Source organism: Pyxicephalus adspersus, chromosome 4 (genome assembly GCF_032062135.1).
Source record: "Pyxicephalus adspersus chromosome 4, UCB_Pads_2.0, whole genome shotgun sequence".
NCBI lineage: Eukaryota > Metazoa > Chordata > Amphibia > Anura > Pyxicephalidae > Pyxicephalus > Pyxicephalus adspersus.
In genome coordinates this window covers 146,464,471-146,480,660 of record NC_092861.1, presented here as the reverse complement: position 1 = coordinate 146,480,660, position 16,190 = coordinate 146,464,471, and the positions used below count along the sequence as shown (strand labels likewise).

Below are 16,190 nucleotides of genomic sequence, written 5' to 3'. Positions count from 1 at the left end.
CTATATAAATCATGTTTAATGATATTATTATTCATTTTTGGTTTTCTTTTATTGATCTGTCAATGTGTTTACAACGAGCCTATGATTTTCAGTTATCAGTGCTGTGTTTACATAATTTGATTTGGATACGCTAAGGAAAGATTAGACCATCTGCCAGGTTTTTATTACCATCTGCCCCATTAGAAAAACGATTGTTAAACCTTCGTATTAATCCACACTGACAGATAAAGGGACACATTTACAGCGGGGAAGGATAAGAACTTATGAAATGATTTTAATGGTTGCCTTTGTCTTCCTGTCTCTGCTAATAACCCAACCACCTAATTATTGTCTTGGGGTAAAAAGCTGACAGATGTATTAATTTTTTTCACTCTCTATTGAAAACATAAATAATATATCATTCTCATATCAATATCAATTATGTCATCATATTTATATGTGTTGTATTATTTTCATGTTTCCTTCCATATTTTTGTGTTATGTTATTAAAAATTAAGATTTGTAGATTAGCCACTAGAGGGAGCAAACACTTATTTTCAATCACTCCCTCCTTCTTAAAGCAGAATTGTACTCATCGGAGGTGCTGAGCTTCGGCTATAATCACCAAGTACGCACAGAATACTTGCAGATAATAGCACAGACTCCCTTAGGTGCAGCCTTCCTAAAGCAACGTCCAGATCGTTCATTGGGTCGGATTTATTAAAGCTTTTTAAGGCTAGAGAAGATACACTTTCATCAGTGAAGCTGGGTGATCCAGCAAACCTGGCCCGTTACTATTTGTTTGCAATCCTGACCAGGTTTGCTGAATCACTCAGGTTCACTGATGAAAGTGTATCTTCTCCAGCCTTGGATAGCTTTATTAAATCAGACGCAATGTATTGTATTTATAGAAGAGTAACATTGTCACCCGAACACAGGAAATGTGTTTGGTCTACAGAGGATATATTTTACCCCCCCAAAAAATGGTCCCAGACTATGTTAGGGTCATATGACCATGGTATGGATATTAAATTGTGAGCTCTTCTGGGCACAGTTAATTATATGACTGGGGTATACAATGCTCCTATAGAAGTATGTGATTTATTTTTGTTTTATTTTATAGGAACAGATTTGAAATCCAGTGGGTTTACACTGGCGACCTGCAGAGAGATGGTCTCCCTCATGGACGTATCCTTCCTATGACAATCTCTTGTAGATATATAGCAGACACAAGCTTTCATTTTGGAAGCTGTAAAGGGCTCATTAGTTTATTTTTGTCCAAAATATTCGATCTCTTTGACCAATTTGAGCCGCCAATTTTCTTCTTCTTTCTTCTGAAGTCCCCCATGACTTCAGACAACAGCCCTGGATGCCTTTGATCATTAGTTCTGTCTACACTCATGGATGTACAATGGCCATGGTGATTAGTTGGCCAATGCCAGGAAATGATTTGCTGGACTGACTTTGTAACCTATTGTCAGAGGAAAGGTTTTCATCAGTGCATTAGAAGATCTATAGATGTCCAGCCACATCCGTTCACACAGCCTCAATCCCTGATTTAGTAACTTGTAATTGGAGTGTAAGGACAACTAAACTAATAAAATGAATGGCGGAGCTCAGCTATGAGGAGAGATTAGCTGAACTGAATCTATTCTCCCATTTAAGGGGGGATATGATCACCCTGTATAAATATATAAATGGTCCATCTAGAGAACTCTCTTCCCAAATATTCACTGTAAAGTCATTACAAAGCACAAGAGGGCGCTATTTGGATCTGGATGAAAAGAAGTTTAATCTCCAGATAAGGAAGGGATTCTTCACTGTAAGGTCTGTGATAATGTGGATCCCTCAGGAAGTAGTTTCAGTAAGTTCTATAGATTGCTTTAAGAAAAAGTTGGATGATTTCTAGAAGCACAAAATATAACTAGGGATTCAAAGTTTAAAAAGAATGACACCAGATCCAGGGAACATCCATATATCTATATAATTTTTTCCCCCGTTGGAGCAAATTGAACCGGGGGTTATAAGGGTTTTTTTGCCTTCCTCTGGATCTTCCGTGCATTTATGGTTCATATCTGGAATATGCAGGTTTCTAGTACGTTTATTTCCCTTTGAGTTGATATCAAGTCTTTTTTTCTAAGTGATGAGAATCATGATGATCTCTGGTGTAACATAAATAAATAAATCCTCCCCTCTTGGACATTCTTCACAAGACCAAACCCTTTAAAGAATCCATGATGGAGCTTAACACAGGACTGATTGATTGATTGATTGATTGCATCTTCTCCCTAATGTGACCGGTGACTGGCTGGTGGAGTAATGGGAATAACTCTCATTCCTCTTCATTTCTTGAAGTACTGGACATTTCCTAAGCTTTACATTTACTTTATTGGAGTTTATATATAGACAAGGGAATGTTTTACATAATTACTCCACATTTATTCATTTTCAGCTTTCTTAGAGTCAAAGAATAATATAAAATATTACTATATGTAATAGTAATATTAATTAGTAATATAATATTAAACATGCAATTTAAATGAATAAAAAAAAGGCTTTCCTCATTCAAGTCGCCGATGATTGGTTACAGAAAAAAGAAATTTTAGTATAATTGTGATGATCTCCAGCCATGTTATACTGGGGTTGTAGCAAACCCCCCATATGACCCCTTAATACAGTTGTGGCAGGGAATCTTGGCAAAGGTGCCTATTCTAAATTGGTGGTGATGGTGCTGGGGTTGTTCCTACAAGAAAACCTGTCCATCTTAGTTGGATGGTGAATTATAATATTAAACAGTATTTATATAGCGCCAACATATTACGCAGTGCTGTACATTAAATAGGGGTTACAAATGATAGACAGATACAGACAGTGACACGGGAGGAGGAGAGGACCCTACCCCAAAGAGCTTACAATCTAAGAGAATCCTTCCCCTCTTCCCTTGCCCAATGTCAGTATGATGATCCAGATTGGGTTTTACACATTTGTTATTTCTGTTCTGGCTCACCAATAGTGTCCCTAAATGGTGAATGTAATGTGAACTACTAAAGCATTCTAGAGGAACTTTTTACCAGACCACAGCGTGGATAAACTTTCCATGGTTAATGTCCACTTGATTAACCAGTTTTGGTTCGGGTGGCTTTCATAGCGAATGACTGGCTTAGGAACTTGTGACCTTCTACTATTATGTATTCTTTGACTAAGATGTGTGCAGATGGATGGAACTGGAACGCTGAACCTGGTGGAATTTAGAACCCTTTGGATGAAGATACAGAAATATGTGGTATATAATTCTTTTTAGTAAACATTCCCTACAATATTTAATTAAGCAATCACAGAAAATATAATCCCTGAGCAAATTGATAGATAACATTTTGGATTTATCTAAAGAAAAGACATAGGGTATATTTAAAAATTATTTACCTTCCAAATACTTGCTGAAATTTGGCCATTCTTGCATTTGAAGATGCAGCACTTACTATTGTGACTGCTGTGCTCTTCTGCTAATTGGACACTAGGTGGCAGTATTATACCTTTTGTTAATATACTGTAAAATGAAATAACCCTAAAAATAGGGATTCGAATGGCTGTGCATGAAATAATAGCAAATTGATGGGTAAAAATGTATAAATACTCCGCACATCATTTAAAAGATTGTAGATTTTTTAATTTCTGCACATAATAAAGTCAATTTATGTTGCAGGATATCTTCAATAAAGCAGACGACGATAAATCGGGCACCATGGATGCCCATGAAATGAGAACGGCATTGCAGAACGCAGGTAACTCATTCCTTTCTTTCATTTTTATGTTTTTTTAGTCCTTCGGCCTGTCAGTATGTGGATAACATGCATTTACATCTATTGCTGGGACTACTTCAGCAGATATTTCTTTGTTGCATGTATGATACAATATTCACTTTTATTATTTTTTCTTAGGATTTAATCTTAACAACAAGATCCAGCAGAGCATTGCTCAGCGCTTTGCTTCTAGTGACCTGACTATAAACTTTGATGCATTCATTGCCTGCATGACACGCCTGGAGACTTTGTTCAGTAAGTTAAAGATGAGACTAACAAAAACTAAGCAGCAGTGCCCCCTGCAGGGCAGCTTCTGTATGTTTTACCTATGTAGGGCTCATATACTGTATTTTGATGCCAAAGCACATGAGGTTATTGTTAGGGTTAAGGTTACAGTATTCTGGGGTTGCGTAGGTGGTTATAGTTTAGGTCAGCCTTTCACAACTTTTTTAATTTGGGGAACTCTTAATATAACTTTCAGGTCCTCAGGGACCCCCTGCTATAATTACTATATCCACAGATCACTGTATATTAGTATGGTGGTCAGTGGGAAGAATTCCTCTTACATTGCTGGCCATTGGGACAAATGTCACTCTTACAGATAGCCAAAAAGATCATTGGTGTCACCTAACCTTAACAAATTGTTACAGAAACTCCTAACAATCTCTGGTTGAGAAACCCTGGTTTAGGTTTTAAGCTATGTACAGAAAAAGAGATGATTCTCATCTGAAACAATCAGTGAACTTACACATCCAATCAAAATACCAATCCAATAAAATGATCAGATCTAAAGTGATTCCAACAGCAGATCCAACTTTTTGGTCCTCAATGGGTTGCAAAGTGAATGGACATGTTGGTAAATCCTATCATCATAAGGAACAATTGAGCAAATCCCATCGGAGCATCCAGAGTCCTGTGGGTCACCTTATCCCGGGAAAAGTAGAATATCATACATGGGTATACCGTCTTTAAGGACCGAATTACAAACCAACATACCGGACATTGGTTCACCCCGGCATACTCTGGGTCACCAGGTGACTGGAAGAGGTTATTAGCCACTATAGGATTGCATAGGGAGTCTCAGGGTTTTTTTTACCACCATACAATATGGCACTGACAAATCCAAGGCCAGTGTTTTTTTTTATAATCTCATTCTAAATGAAATTTATTCTCTTTCAGAAATGTTTAAACTTATGGACAAGAATAACCATGGAACCATTGATCTGACGTTACCTGAGGTATGGCAACTCTTACTAAAAACAAACTTTTCTCATTTACAGTCTTTATTACCTAGATACAGGACAGGCAGGTAATGGCCGGTTGTCAGCCCTTTCTGACTCCCCCATTGTTGGACTTCATGGGTTTCTGTTTAATAGAAATGTATAGAGATATTTAATTCTTCAAACCAGTGATGAATGACATAGGATGCCAATGCTGCTTTCCATAGATGCAGAACAATGCTCCTGATTTATTAAAGCTCTCCAAGGCTGGAGAGGATACACTTTCAGCAGTGAATCTGGGTGATCCAGCAAACCTGAAATGGATCTGGTCCAGGATTGATAACATGTGCTAACAATAGCTAATAAATTAAAAAAAAAAAAACAATCCAGGTTTTCTGGATCACCCAGCTTCACTGCTAAAAGTGTATTCTCTCTAGCTTTAATAAATCAGCCCCAATGAGTGAACGTTGTCACCCTAGGATAGTAAATGTGTTACTGGCACCAGGTGAAAAAAGCCTGATGAAGGAAAACGAATGCAGCCATACCTAAGGATTAGTGAGCTGATAAATATTATATGTGTCTTTCATTTAGTTTACATACACAAAAACCAATGCCCCAGGGGCGACCCCCCTATGCCTACCAGATACTTTAATATACAAAGTCTTCAACTTCTAATGTTGAGTGTAGGTCCAATCATTACCATCACCTTAACCTTCTTATTAATCAATCACTATGATAGAGGGGGATTAAAGTACAACTTGCTTAGGTATTAATAAACAGGATTTACATAGCGCCAACATATTACGCAGCGCTGTACATTAAATTGGGGTTGCAAATAACAGACACAGGAGGAGGAGAGGACCCTGCCCCGAAGAGCTTACAATCTAGAAGGTAGGGGAATTAGCACATAATAGGGGGGCCAATACAACACTCCTCATACACTGACCCTTTCAGACTATAATATTCAACCTGTCCAAACATCTCATGCGGCTCATTGAAATAGCAGATTAAATCTGTGAAACGCGTTGGGTTGCATGCACGATTTCCTGCCAGGAATATACAAATTGTTGACTTTGAAGCTAAAGGGAAGGCTGGAGGGCAGATTTATCTATTTCATTGTGACCTTTCTGACCCCAACTCTCTCTAATTACCATCTCTCTTTTCTTTGCAGTGGCTTTGTGCTACCTTGGTTTAGAAGACACCATGGATGGGACTGACGTGCCTTTATGTTGTTTTACATGTTTTTGTATTTTTGTAATGATCATACATTGGAATGTCCGCTCCATGGATGGAACACGATGAGTTTCACCCTAAATTTTGGCTCCTTGACATACACAATGTTATGTACTGTATCTATGATTCCCTGGGGCTGTCCTTGGCTTGGTGTGAGTTTATGTTCTTACATAATAAAGAAGTTGTAATAAACTTATTCAAAAACTTGTCACCCTAAAGTCTCCTTTTATATTATTGGCAACAAGTTTTTTTTTTAATCCCAACTAAAGCCAGGATTGAAGAAGGAAAATGATCATCTCCATCAGATCAATAGCTGAATACAATAGAAGAGGACAGAATACTATCCTGGCTCAAATTGTCTTGTAGTCCACGTATCATTTCCACCAGATTCAACCAGTGGAAAGGCCAATTATTTGGGACGAGTGGAGGTCAGATAGTTCTGATTGGTATCAAATCCCTAATTCCTGGTGTTGACCATGGATTGGAACCTAAATTTCAGATATAAGATACCTAATAACTTACCTGTTAATGACTAATATTAACATTGAATTTCCAAGAGTATTTGTAATTCAAGCTCCTGTGATTTGCCTTCAAATCCCTCCACAGTTCCACTTACCTTTCTGTTAGAAAAATACTCCCCAGCCGCTCTCTTCACTCCTCCAAGGACCTACTAAGGACTTCCTCACTCATAACCTCATCACACGCACGGCTCCAAGAGTTTTCTAGAGCTTCCCCGATTCTCAGGAACGGTTTCCTCGTCCTATTTGGCTTGCTCCTACTTTCTGCTCATTTAAATTGTGAGGGACAGCTAGTGACATGACTATGGACTTTGTACAGCGCTGCGTCATATGTTGGTGCTATCTAAATACTGTGTTATAATTATAATAATTTTAAAGAGCACTAAAAACCAATTTTTTCAAACTTTCCTACCTATCTTCTTTTGTCTTTTAAAACTCTCACTACTTTCCACCATTACATATCCCCCTTCTATTGTGTCATACTTCTCCATCCTTTTACATTGTAAGCTCTTCGGGGCAGGGTCCTCTCCACCTCCTGTGTCACTGTCTGTATTAGTCTGTCATTCGCAACCCCTATTTATTGTACAGCGCTGCGTAATATGTTGGCGCTATATTAATACTGTTAATAATAATAAAGTGTACATTAGTTCCCTCTCTCCACTTGAAAAAGCAGCGATAAAAACTGCAAAATGCGTTGAGATATTCAGAAGGGCAAACACCTGATGGTGGGTATAGGAAGAACTTAACTAATTGGTCCTATGTTTGGAAGCAATCACAGACTTAAAGGAATACTTTAAATGGTTTCCTGGCACTCATGTTTATTTATCAGCCTTTCAACAAACAAACCTAACAATAGATGCTGATGGAGCGTGGAAGAAGAAACCAATTGAAGCAAAACAAACATAAGACACCAAAGTCTCCTTTTAATAAATCCCAACTTTCCAAGATTGAGAAGAAGGATGTGTTTGAGAACAACAAAGCAAAAGTTTGGTTAAAATTAAAAAATCAATCAAGGCAGTGTACTCCTTTTTCCTATCAATTCGATTTGGCAGATTATTTGTAGAAGATAAAAGTTACATTGTGGCTGCAGTGCCCTTTTGATAATTGGCCACTAGGTGGCAGAATGAATTGTGGTTTTATTATAGAATAAAATAAGGACTGTGTAGGGATCTGATTGGCTGTGTGCAATGCAACAGCTGAATTGTTGCTGCAAAAAATAGTATAAAATTGATAAATATAGCCCAAAATGTAAAACTGTAATTCATTGACTCTAACCGGTCATTGCTGCTGGCTGTATTAGATTTTTTTTTTAACTTCTTTTCTTTTATTTTTCTCACTTAATGATCCTCCTACCTGTTGTTATTGGAGGTGTGGGGGAAACCCACACAAACATGGATAGAACATGCAAACAAGTGTGCATTGTACACACAACTGACAAGTGAACAAACCCTTCCAACGCCCATCATTAGTGTTAATTATACCTAAGGAAGGAGTCCGCTGTGGTGGAAGAAAGATGGAGATAGCAATTTAGGTCCACAATGCAGGCTGATTCTTCACAAAAGGTGCAGCTGAGAGCTATTCCAGTAAACAAAATTGCATAACAACCTAAACATCAACCAAAAAACTGCAAGCCGCTCACCCTCGATGCATATTAACTACTTTATCCCATGAATACAAATTTCTAAATAGACACCTACATCTTCTCATCTTGTCCTCTCCCTGCACCGCCAGGTCACTATAAACATGTATGTGCAGCTCCCTGCCATGTCCAGGCACTTCCATCATTCCTGTGCAGCCAAGTGTTGCAGATGCAGAATATTTACCTGGAAAATTAGCAGCAATAAGCATGGTTTGGGTTGCTTTTGGCAAGGTGTGTTTAGCTGCAATTTGAAACTTCTGTTAATATATATTGCAGTAACATCTGATTACTCATAGGTGTGCTAAGCTGGTCTTATGCTTTTCAGTAAAGAAACATAAATAATAAAACATCAGTTCATTAAAAATTTTAAACAAAACATAAAAAAAACTAAATAAATATCCTGCAATATACCTGTATAAATATATTTAAAAAATAAGTAAAAAGTAGTGCATTTGCCACCCCTATCTTATGTACAGGGCTGTGTAATATGTTGGCGCTATATAAATCCTGTTTATTATTATTATTATTATTATTACTAATAATAATAATATTAATATACAAAAGCTATACAAAATAAAAAGCAATCTGCTACAATAAGTAGACACCTGAGCATACAAACTATTTCCATTCTGGAATGGCAAAAAAACACCCAAAACTAAACTCACCTAGAAACACGTGTTACAGCAAAGAAATAAAGGGGGAAAATGAAAAAAGAAAAACAGACCATATATATATATATATATATATATATATATATATATATAATTGCTGTCACACATTGCAACAAATGCATATTTTATTTCTGCAGGTGTCACAGGAAAAATCTCCCCAGTGTATTTACATAAAAATGTATTTGTTTCTGACCTAAAAGCTAAATAAATACCATTTTTGCTCTTTCAACATTTTTCAATTGTTTATAAGTTTTTAGTTGTGTTTTATTAGCCTACTTTTTATGATTTTTATCCTGAGTGATTGGTTGCTTTGCTTACATATAGCTATAGAAATGGCTCCAATTGTTCCAACTGGTTTATTGTTAACTTGTCACTTTTCCTACAAACATAACATTTTTCAGATCCTTCAATACACACCCTCACTACCTCTGACCTCCCAGTCCTCCTTCTCTCCTCCCTGCTGCCCTCAGGGTTTTCACACCTAGTTTTCTCTTTCTATATATACATTGTATCTTCTTCTGCAGCTCCATTATATCACAACCATGGCAAGTGTTGCTGCTCAGCTGGCACGCGATAGGTGCTCCGCCCTTGGCATTGGCTCCAATAAGAACCCAGCAAAATACCTGAACCAGGACTACGAGGAGCTGTGGGCACAATGCTTGGCATCCGGTACATTGTTTGAGGATCCAACTTTTCCAGCAGCTCAGTCTTCTCTGGGTGTCAATGATCTGGGACCAAAGTCAGAAAAGGTGCAAGGACTCATCTGGAAAAGACCAGCGGTAAGTGAGACAATAATATTTTACCTGTCGCTTACTTATTCCCTCAAACGGGCCATAAACGGGTCCAGTTTAGAGAGTGATTTAACCTTTTGTGAATATTACAAAACACTAAGAGTCATCAGTAATGTTTGGCTCTGAGATTGGTAGCTGAAATATGAATGTGGTGGGAAGAATAGAATTCCAAGTTGTGGTTGCATTTCATATTGTTTTTCCTATTATTCTACATTTAACTTCACTTTCTAAATTTATCTTCACAGTCTAGTGATTCATTAAATATGTGATTATCTAGAGGTCTATTTATAAAGTAGTAATTCTGATATTCATTGAAATTATTAATATTATTATTATTATTATTATTAATAAACAGGATTTGTAACGCGCCAACATATTACGCAGCGCTGTACATTAAATAATCAATTGAAACAATCAATATATAGCATTTGTACCATTCAGGACATTTTCCCCGACCACAATAGAACGCGAATACAAAAAACAATAGGGTTTGGATAAACCAAAATGGGGGACTTTTAAGGTCAGGTTTGAATAACTAATTAAGTCACCATGAAATATAAAACTACATTAGCTTTTATTAATAAATTAATCATTAAAACATATAATACACAAAATGTAAAACCACTTAGTATAAGTACAGCATTCAAAAGATCTAGTGGAAGCCTCTTCTAATGAGGTATTCCAGCAACTTCAACGCGTTTCGCAGATACTTTATTTGCTTCCTCAGATCTCTTCATCCTCATCATCCTCATGGCATCAATTGGGCAAAAAATGGGAATTACAGATCAATGTGTTCTTGATATGTCAATGAAGCATGGACCAAGAATTCCCTATTTTCTAAATGATATATATAATGATTTGATGTTTATAATGAACCTAACATGGAATCTATTAGAATTATCATCCAGTGTTTGACCACCTTAAAACAAAAAGTGAATAAAAGAACAAGGACGCTCTCCTTCTTTTCCCTATTTAATGTACACCGCTGCATAATATGTTGGCGCTATATAAATACTGTTTAGTAACAATAATAACAACAACAAGGACAACCTACTAGCTTACAGCATGAAATTAGGACCGCATTGCGATACTGGCACAGCACTAGGTATTTGTCTATACTTACAGGGTCTTTAAAGGGTGAATACATAGGGAAAGGCGCATATATCATTTTTTTTTAAATACACTTTCAAGCAATAGAGAATCAGGGGATTGCCATTGTTGACTTGATGTTAAAAAAACACAAGATGCCAAGCTGGCATATTCATCCCTAACACTTCAAGTTGTTGGTACAGAACACGCATTCAAAAAAAAAGAATATTTTTATTATTGTATCGTTGTTCTTGGTTAATGACTCATAGGACTGAAGATGGAGGATCATCATGAAAGCCAGGGAACTAGCATTTCCAGAATAAGCAACCAGCGGCGGTGGCTTCCATGGTCCTCTTGAGAAAAGTTCTTCTTCATACCAAGAGTGCCCACCTAAATCTAGTTATGCTTTGCTAAAAATCAATATATATTCTGTTGTGTAGAATTGTGTAACCTCGTCCTCTCCTCCTCCTGTGTCACTGTCTGTCATTTGCTACCTATATTTAATGTACAGCGCTGCGTAAAATGTTGGTGCTATAAAATACTGTTTATTAATAATAATATAATTAATAATATTAATATTTTTAATAATAATAATAATAATAATAATAATAATAATAATAATAACCTTTGACTTCTTTTTCTCTCTCATAGGAAATAAAGGAAAATCCTCAATTTATTAATGAAGGTGCAAATCGAGCGGATGTACGACAAGGATCTTTAGGTGAGTAGCAATGTTGCCAATATTCCATTGTCCTAAAGCTTTGTACACTTAATTGTTGCTTGAGATAAATGATTGTGATCATCTTATGTGAAAATCTATTGTGTGTACAACTTTCTGCCAATCAATCCTGGGGAATCAATGAATGATGGAACAAGAATGGCCATTGTACTTTTCTATGGAGGAGAGCACAGCAGGGTGCTGCTTGCTCCTTTTTCTACACCTCCCTCCAAACTCCGAACAGAACTGTGTGTACAGCCCTCGTTCATTGTCCTGCTGCTATAAACTATTGTTTCCAGTGACAGAAATCTGAGGACTCTAGATTAAGTTTAAAGAGTTTAATCCATTCTCACTCACTACTGAGACCACCGGAATCCTCTGCCCAGCTCAATAATGAGTGAATGTGGTGCGTGAGGATGAAAGGTCTGATCACTTTTCTGCAAGGAAGGAAATTGGCTGCAAGGAGATGTCCCAACATTATCCGACAAACTCCAGGTGGTTCTGTGCTTGTCCTCATTATCAAAGGCCATGATCAGATTTGTCCTTGGCATTTGATCATGTGATTACTGTTAAAGCCAAATGCAAACCTGATAAAAGAAATGTAATCTATTGAGGCTTACCAGTTCTGATATGGTGGCTGAATAAATCTATAAATTGAAAAAAATATTGTTTCTACTGCAGATACTGATAACTTTATAACTGCATTGATAAAAGTTTTCAAAAGGTATTTCAACCCAACCCAAGTCCTTAGCTGCTGTGCAGTTTTATTTCCTTATTTTTTAATCCCGCATATAAAATTCTTCCTATTCTAGGGGTGACAACGCTTATTCCTCCACTATATCATGAAAGCCATGTTTGTTTTCCTCCTTTCCACTTTATTATATGTGGGGCAGGGGGATTAGTAGTTCACAGAAGGAAACATTTTATTTATTTTTACTATTAGTTCAGCTCTCAGCAAGTGACAAGGACATGCTGTTCAAACTCTTTAGCATTTACTAGATAGCAGCTGTGAAAACTCAGGCTGGCTTGTTACATTGTTTTTTCATGTGTATAAAATACTATATACGAATTTACCTCTTCTGAGTATTTTACAGTATAGCAGCGTTATTAGTTTTGGTGACTTTGGATATAAACTGTTTAATTTGGCTCTACAATGCCATTACCAGGATTCTCTTTATCCAATGGGCTGCAAAGTGACTTTGAAGCTCCAGGGTCCCCAGGTTCAGAACACAGCATAGACTCCATCTGCTTGGAGTTTGTATGTTCTTTCCATGTTTGCCTGGATTTCCTGTGGGCACCTTGGTTTCTTCTAACATGCCATTAGGTTAATTGTCTCCCTCCCAAATATTCACCTTGGGCTGTGGTAGGGACATTAGATTGTGAGTTACTTCTAAAAGACTAGTGTTAGTGACATGCTATGAACTTTGTACAGCGCTTCCAATTATGTTGGTGCTATATAGGTATATAGAGCTATATATATTTATAGAATGGCTTGTATTCTGTATCATATTTAGTAATTCCCTTCACAGTGCCTTCGGCTACCATTACAATCTGTTGCCCCTCTCCACAGGTGACTGCTGGTTGCTTTGCTCCATCGCCTCTCTCACTCTAAATGAAGAATGCTTGAACCGCGTTGTTCCAGTAGAGCAAAGCTTCGACACAAACTATGCCGGAATCTTCCATTTTAAGGTAACCTATGTCCTACCTTCATCAGCATTGGAAAGTCCCATGGGTTTTATGACAAACTTTATAGCCATTCAAAAGGTTCAGAAAGTTAAAAACAAACAAATCACAAATCGTGAAACCAGAGTTGGGAGCAAAGTCAGGGTTACATAAAAAGTGAAGTGAAACATGAGCATATGCAGTTACTTTATTGGGATGGACAGGAGATAACTGGAGTCTGGTCAGGAAATCTATAAATTGAAAGAATGATTGTACTGCAGATACTGATAACTTTAAAACTGCATTGATAAAAGTTTTCAAAGAGTATTTCAACCCAAAGTCCTTAGCTACTGTGCAGCTTTTTTTTTCCTGCAAAAGTCTTCCTATCCTCGGGTGACAACACTTATTCCTCCACTGTATCATGAATGCCATGGTTGTCATTCAACCAGACTTAAAGCATATTTTCCTCCTTTCCACTTTATTATATATAGGGCGGGGGGATTAGTAGTCCATCGAAGGGAAATAGGATTATTTTTGCTTTATGAATCTGATATGAAAAGATATAAAGGACATCCTACAGCAAGCTCAATTAATGTACTGCCACATCCCAAGATCAATAGATATTTAGAAACAGATAAATTAAGGGACTAAAACGTAGAATAACATAAAGTGTATGAGTTGTATATGCAAGTAAGTTGCAATAATATTTCTGTACTATACCAATATTTTTGTAAAAAAAAAAAACTTTATTACAAACATTAAAAGTTACAAAGCAGAACATGCAGTACATATATGCGTGAAACATCCTCTACACGTTGGAGGTAATTATACGAGGAGTCCCCCTTCACTTATTTTTGCTTTTAGTTGAGCTCTCAGGAAGTGAGGAGGACATGCTATTCAATTTCTTTAGCATTTGCTGGATAGCAGCTGTGAAAACTCAGGCTGAATTGTTACATTGTTTTTTTGTGTGTATATATAAAATACCAATATTCATCATTTCCCAATTGGATGGAATTATTAATATTAATATATTATTTTGTCCTGTTGATTGATGTACACTATAAAATAAATCCAAGCTAGAAGGAAGCAGAGATTAGGAAAGTGAATGTGGTAGATCCTCTGTATAGAGTGCGGATCGTAGTCCAAACAGGTTAAATGCGAGGGATAGTAACCGGCAGACATAGTTGGGGTCGAACTAAAGTCAGGGCAGATACCAAGCAGAAGCAAAAACAATCAAACTTGCAACAGCAACATATCCATAAACACAAAAACAGCCCGGCATATCCGGCGATGGATAAATAATATAACTTTTATTTAAACCCTTCTGATTTAGGCCAGGTGTGCAGCTACAAAGTGACTACACTGCAGTGCTGAGGCCGGTCCAGAGATAGTCCGTTGTTTTAATAACTTTAGTAAATTGCTGAGCTTTGATATGTATAAAGCCTATGCACAAAACCACTATGATAGATTATTTTTAGTTGCACTTCTATGTCTAACTAAAGATTACGATAGATTAGCAGCATCGTTCCACAGAGTGGTTTCTTACCGCCTGGAGGAGTGTCCACCCCAGTCTACAATGCCCTCCTGTCCCCAGTTTGCCTGTTGGAGAAATATTAGGTTTATTGCATCCTAAAATCCATTCTAATGCCCTGACATTTGGGCAATTCTTTTTTAGAATACAGTTAGGCTAGGTTCAGATCTGCAGCAGGGTGAAGTGATCCTGCGCAGCTCCCGGAGGTGGGCACTTTGCCATTTTCTCAGTCAGTTCCACCCCAGCGCAGGTAGCAGTCTGCACTGTCCCACTCACTGCTGCCCCCCACTGTTGTGGGTAGACACTACTTATAATGACTCCCCCACGGTTCCCTGGCATGTTTAAGTATAACCCAGGGAGCCTGCTTTTATGCCAGTGGGGCACAAGATAGCCGGCCTAGGGGAGAAACATTCCACTAGGCTTATATTTGATTACCAGGCAGATTGTAGTTACTGATGTCTATAGATGACTTCTGATATAGGTCACTGTTCCACATTGCACCTTTTCCTATTTCCAATACCTGATATATGACCGTCATAGTGACCTATAGTATATTGAGCCCACTCACTGTGACTAATAGTAGTGATGTCACTTGTGTAATGGTTGTCAGGCAGGGACAATATAAAGGGACGAGCCGAGACAGGCAGGTGGAATTGTTTAGCGTAACGTAAAAGAGAGATGTGTAACATGTCAGGAATGCAAAATAATGTCAGAGAGCGGCGAGAGAATTCAGCTCTGACGCGCTGTAAGAAATGCATTGACTGTTTTATTGTATGAGATAACAAGACAGATATTGTCTTTATGCCAGACTCGGGGTTTACTCATCTCCCTCAATTCTATAGAAAAAGGTTTTGGTGTTCTGTAATCTGGTAGGGAGAATCAGACCGGGCTGACAACACTGGTTGTAATTTCTGAGCAGTAAGACCGTGTTGTCAGTTCATATAGGAAGAAACGCATTGGATTTCCTGCAGATATTATTTCTGTACGAAGCATTTATAAAGAAATACAAACATACACTATAAAGAATAAATATTGTAATATATATATATATATGTGTGTGTGTGTGTGTGTATATATAATGCTTACATAAAATATAATAATAATATATAAGTAAACAATCCAATACCACAAAGGGGAGTTCCAGAATAAAATAGCTGGGAAAAGACTTAGCATCTTCCATTGTGTGTGTGTGTGTATATATATATATATATGTATTAAGAATTTATTTACTATCTGTGGAATTAATATTATAGAATATTTATATAGCGCTGACATATTACACAGCGCTGTACAAACTCTATATTCATGTCACTAGCTGCTCTCAAAAGAGCTCACAATC

At 37.3% G+C, this 16,190-nt stretch overlaps 2 protein-coding genes across 2 annotated transcripts in view; both read left to right on the top strand.

Moving 5' to 3' along the window:
- The window catches only part of CAPN8 (calpain 8), a gene marked incomplete in the record, with an annotated part of 29,130 nt that extends 22,694 nt beyond the window's left edge, over positions 1 to 6,436 (top strand). Inside the window, 6 exon segments of the mRNA XM_072410298.1 lie at positions 1,103 to 1,167; positions 3,194 to 3,262; positions 3,683 to 3,761; positions 3,918 to 4,034; positions 4,959 to 5,017; positions 6,171 to 6,436. Of these exon segments, the coding sequence (XP_072266399.1) occupies positions 1,103 to 1,167; positions 3,194 to 3,262; positions 3,683 to 3,761; positions 3,918 to 4,034; positions 4,959 to 5,017; positions 6,171 to 6,194 (413 nt within the window).
- Positions 6,437 to 9,602: 3,166 nt separating this feature from the next.
- LOC140329904 (calpain-8-like) overlaps positions 9,603 to 16,190 on the top strand; it is a 19,805-nt gene continuing 13,217 nt past the window's right edge. The window contains exons 1-3 of the mRNA XM_072410297.1: positions 9,603 to 9,839; positions 11,592 to 11,661; positions 13,229 to 13,347. Coding sequence (XP_072266398.1) covers positions 9,603 to 9,839; positions 11,592 to 11,661; positions 13,229 to 13,347 — 426 coding nt within the window. The remainder of the gene's footprint in view (positions 9,840 to 11,591; positions 11,662 to 13,228; positions 13,348 to 16,190) is intronic.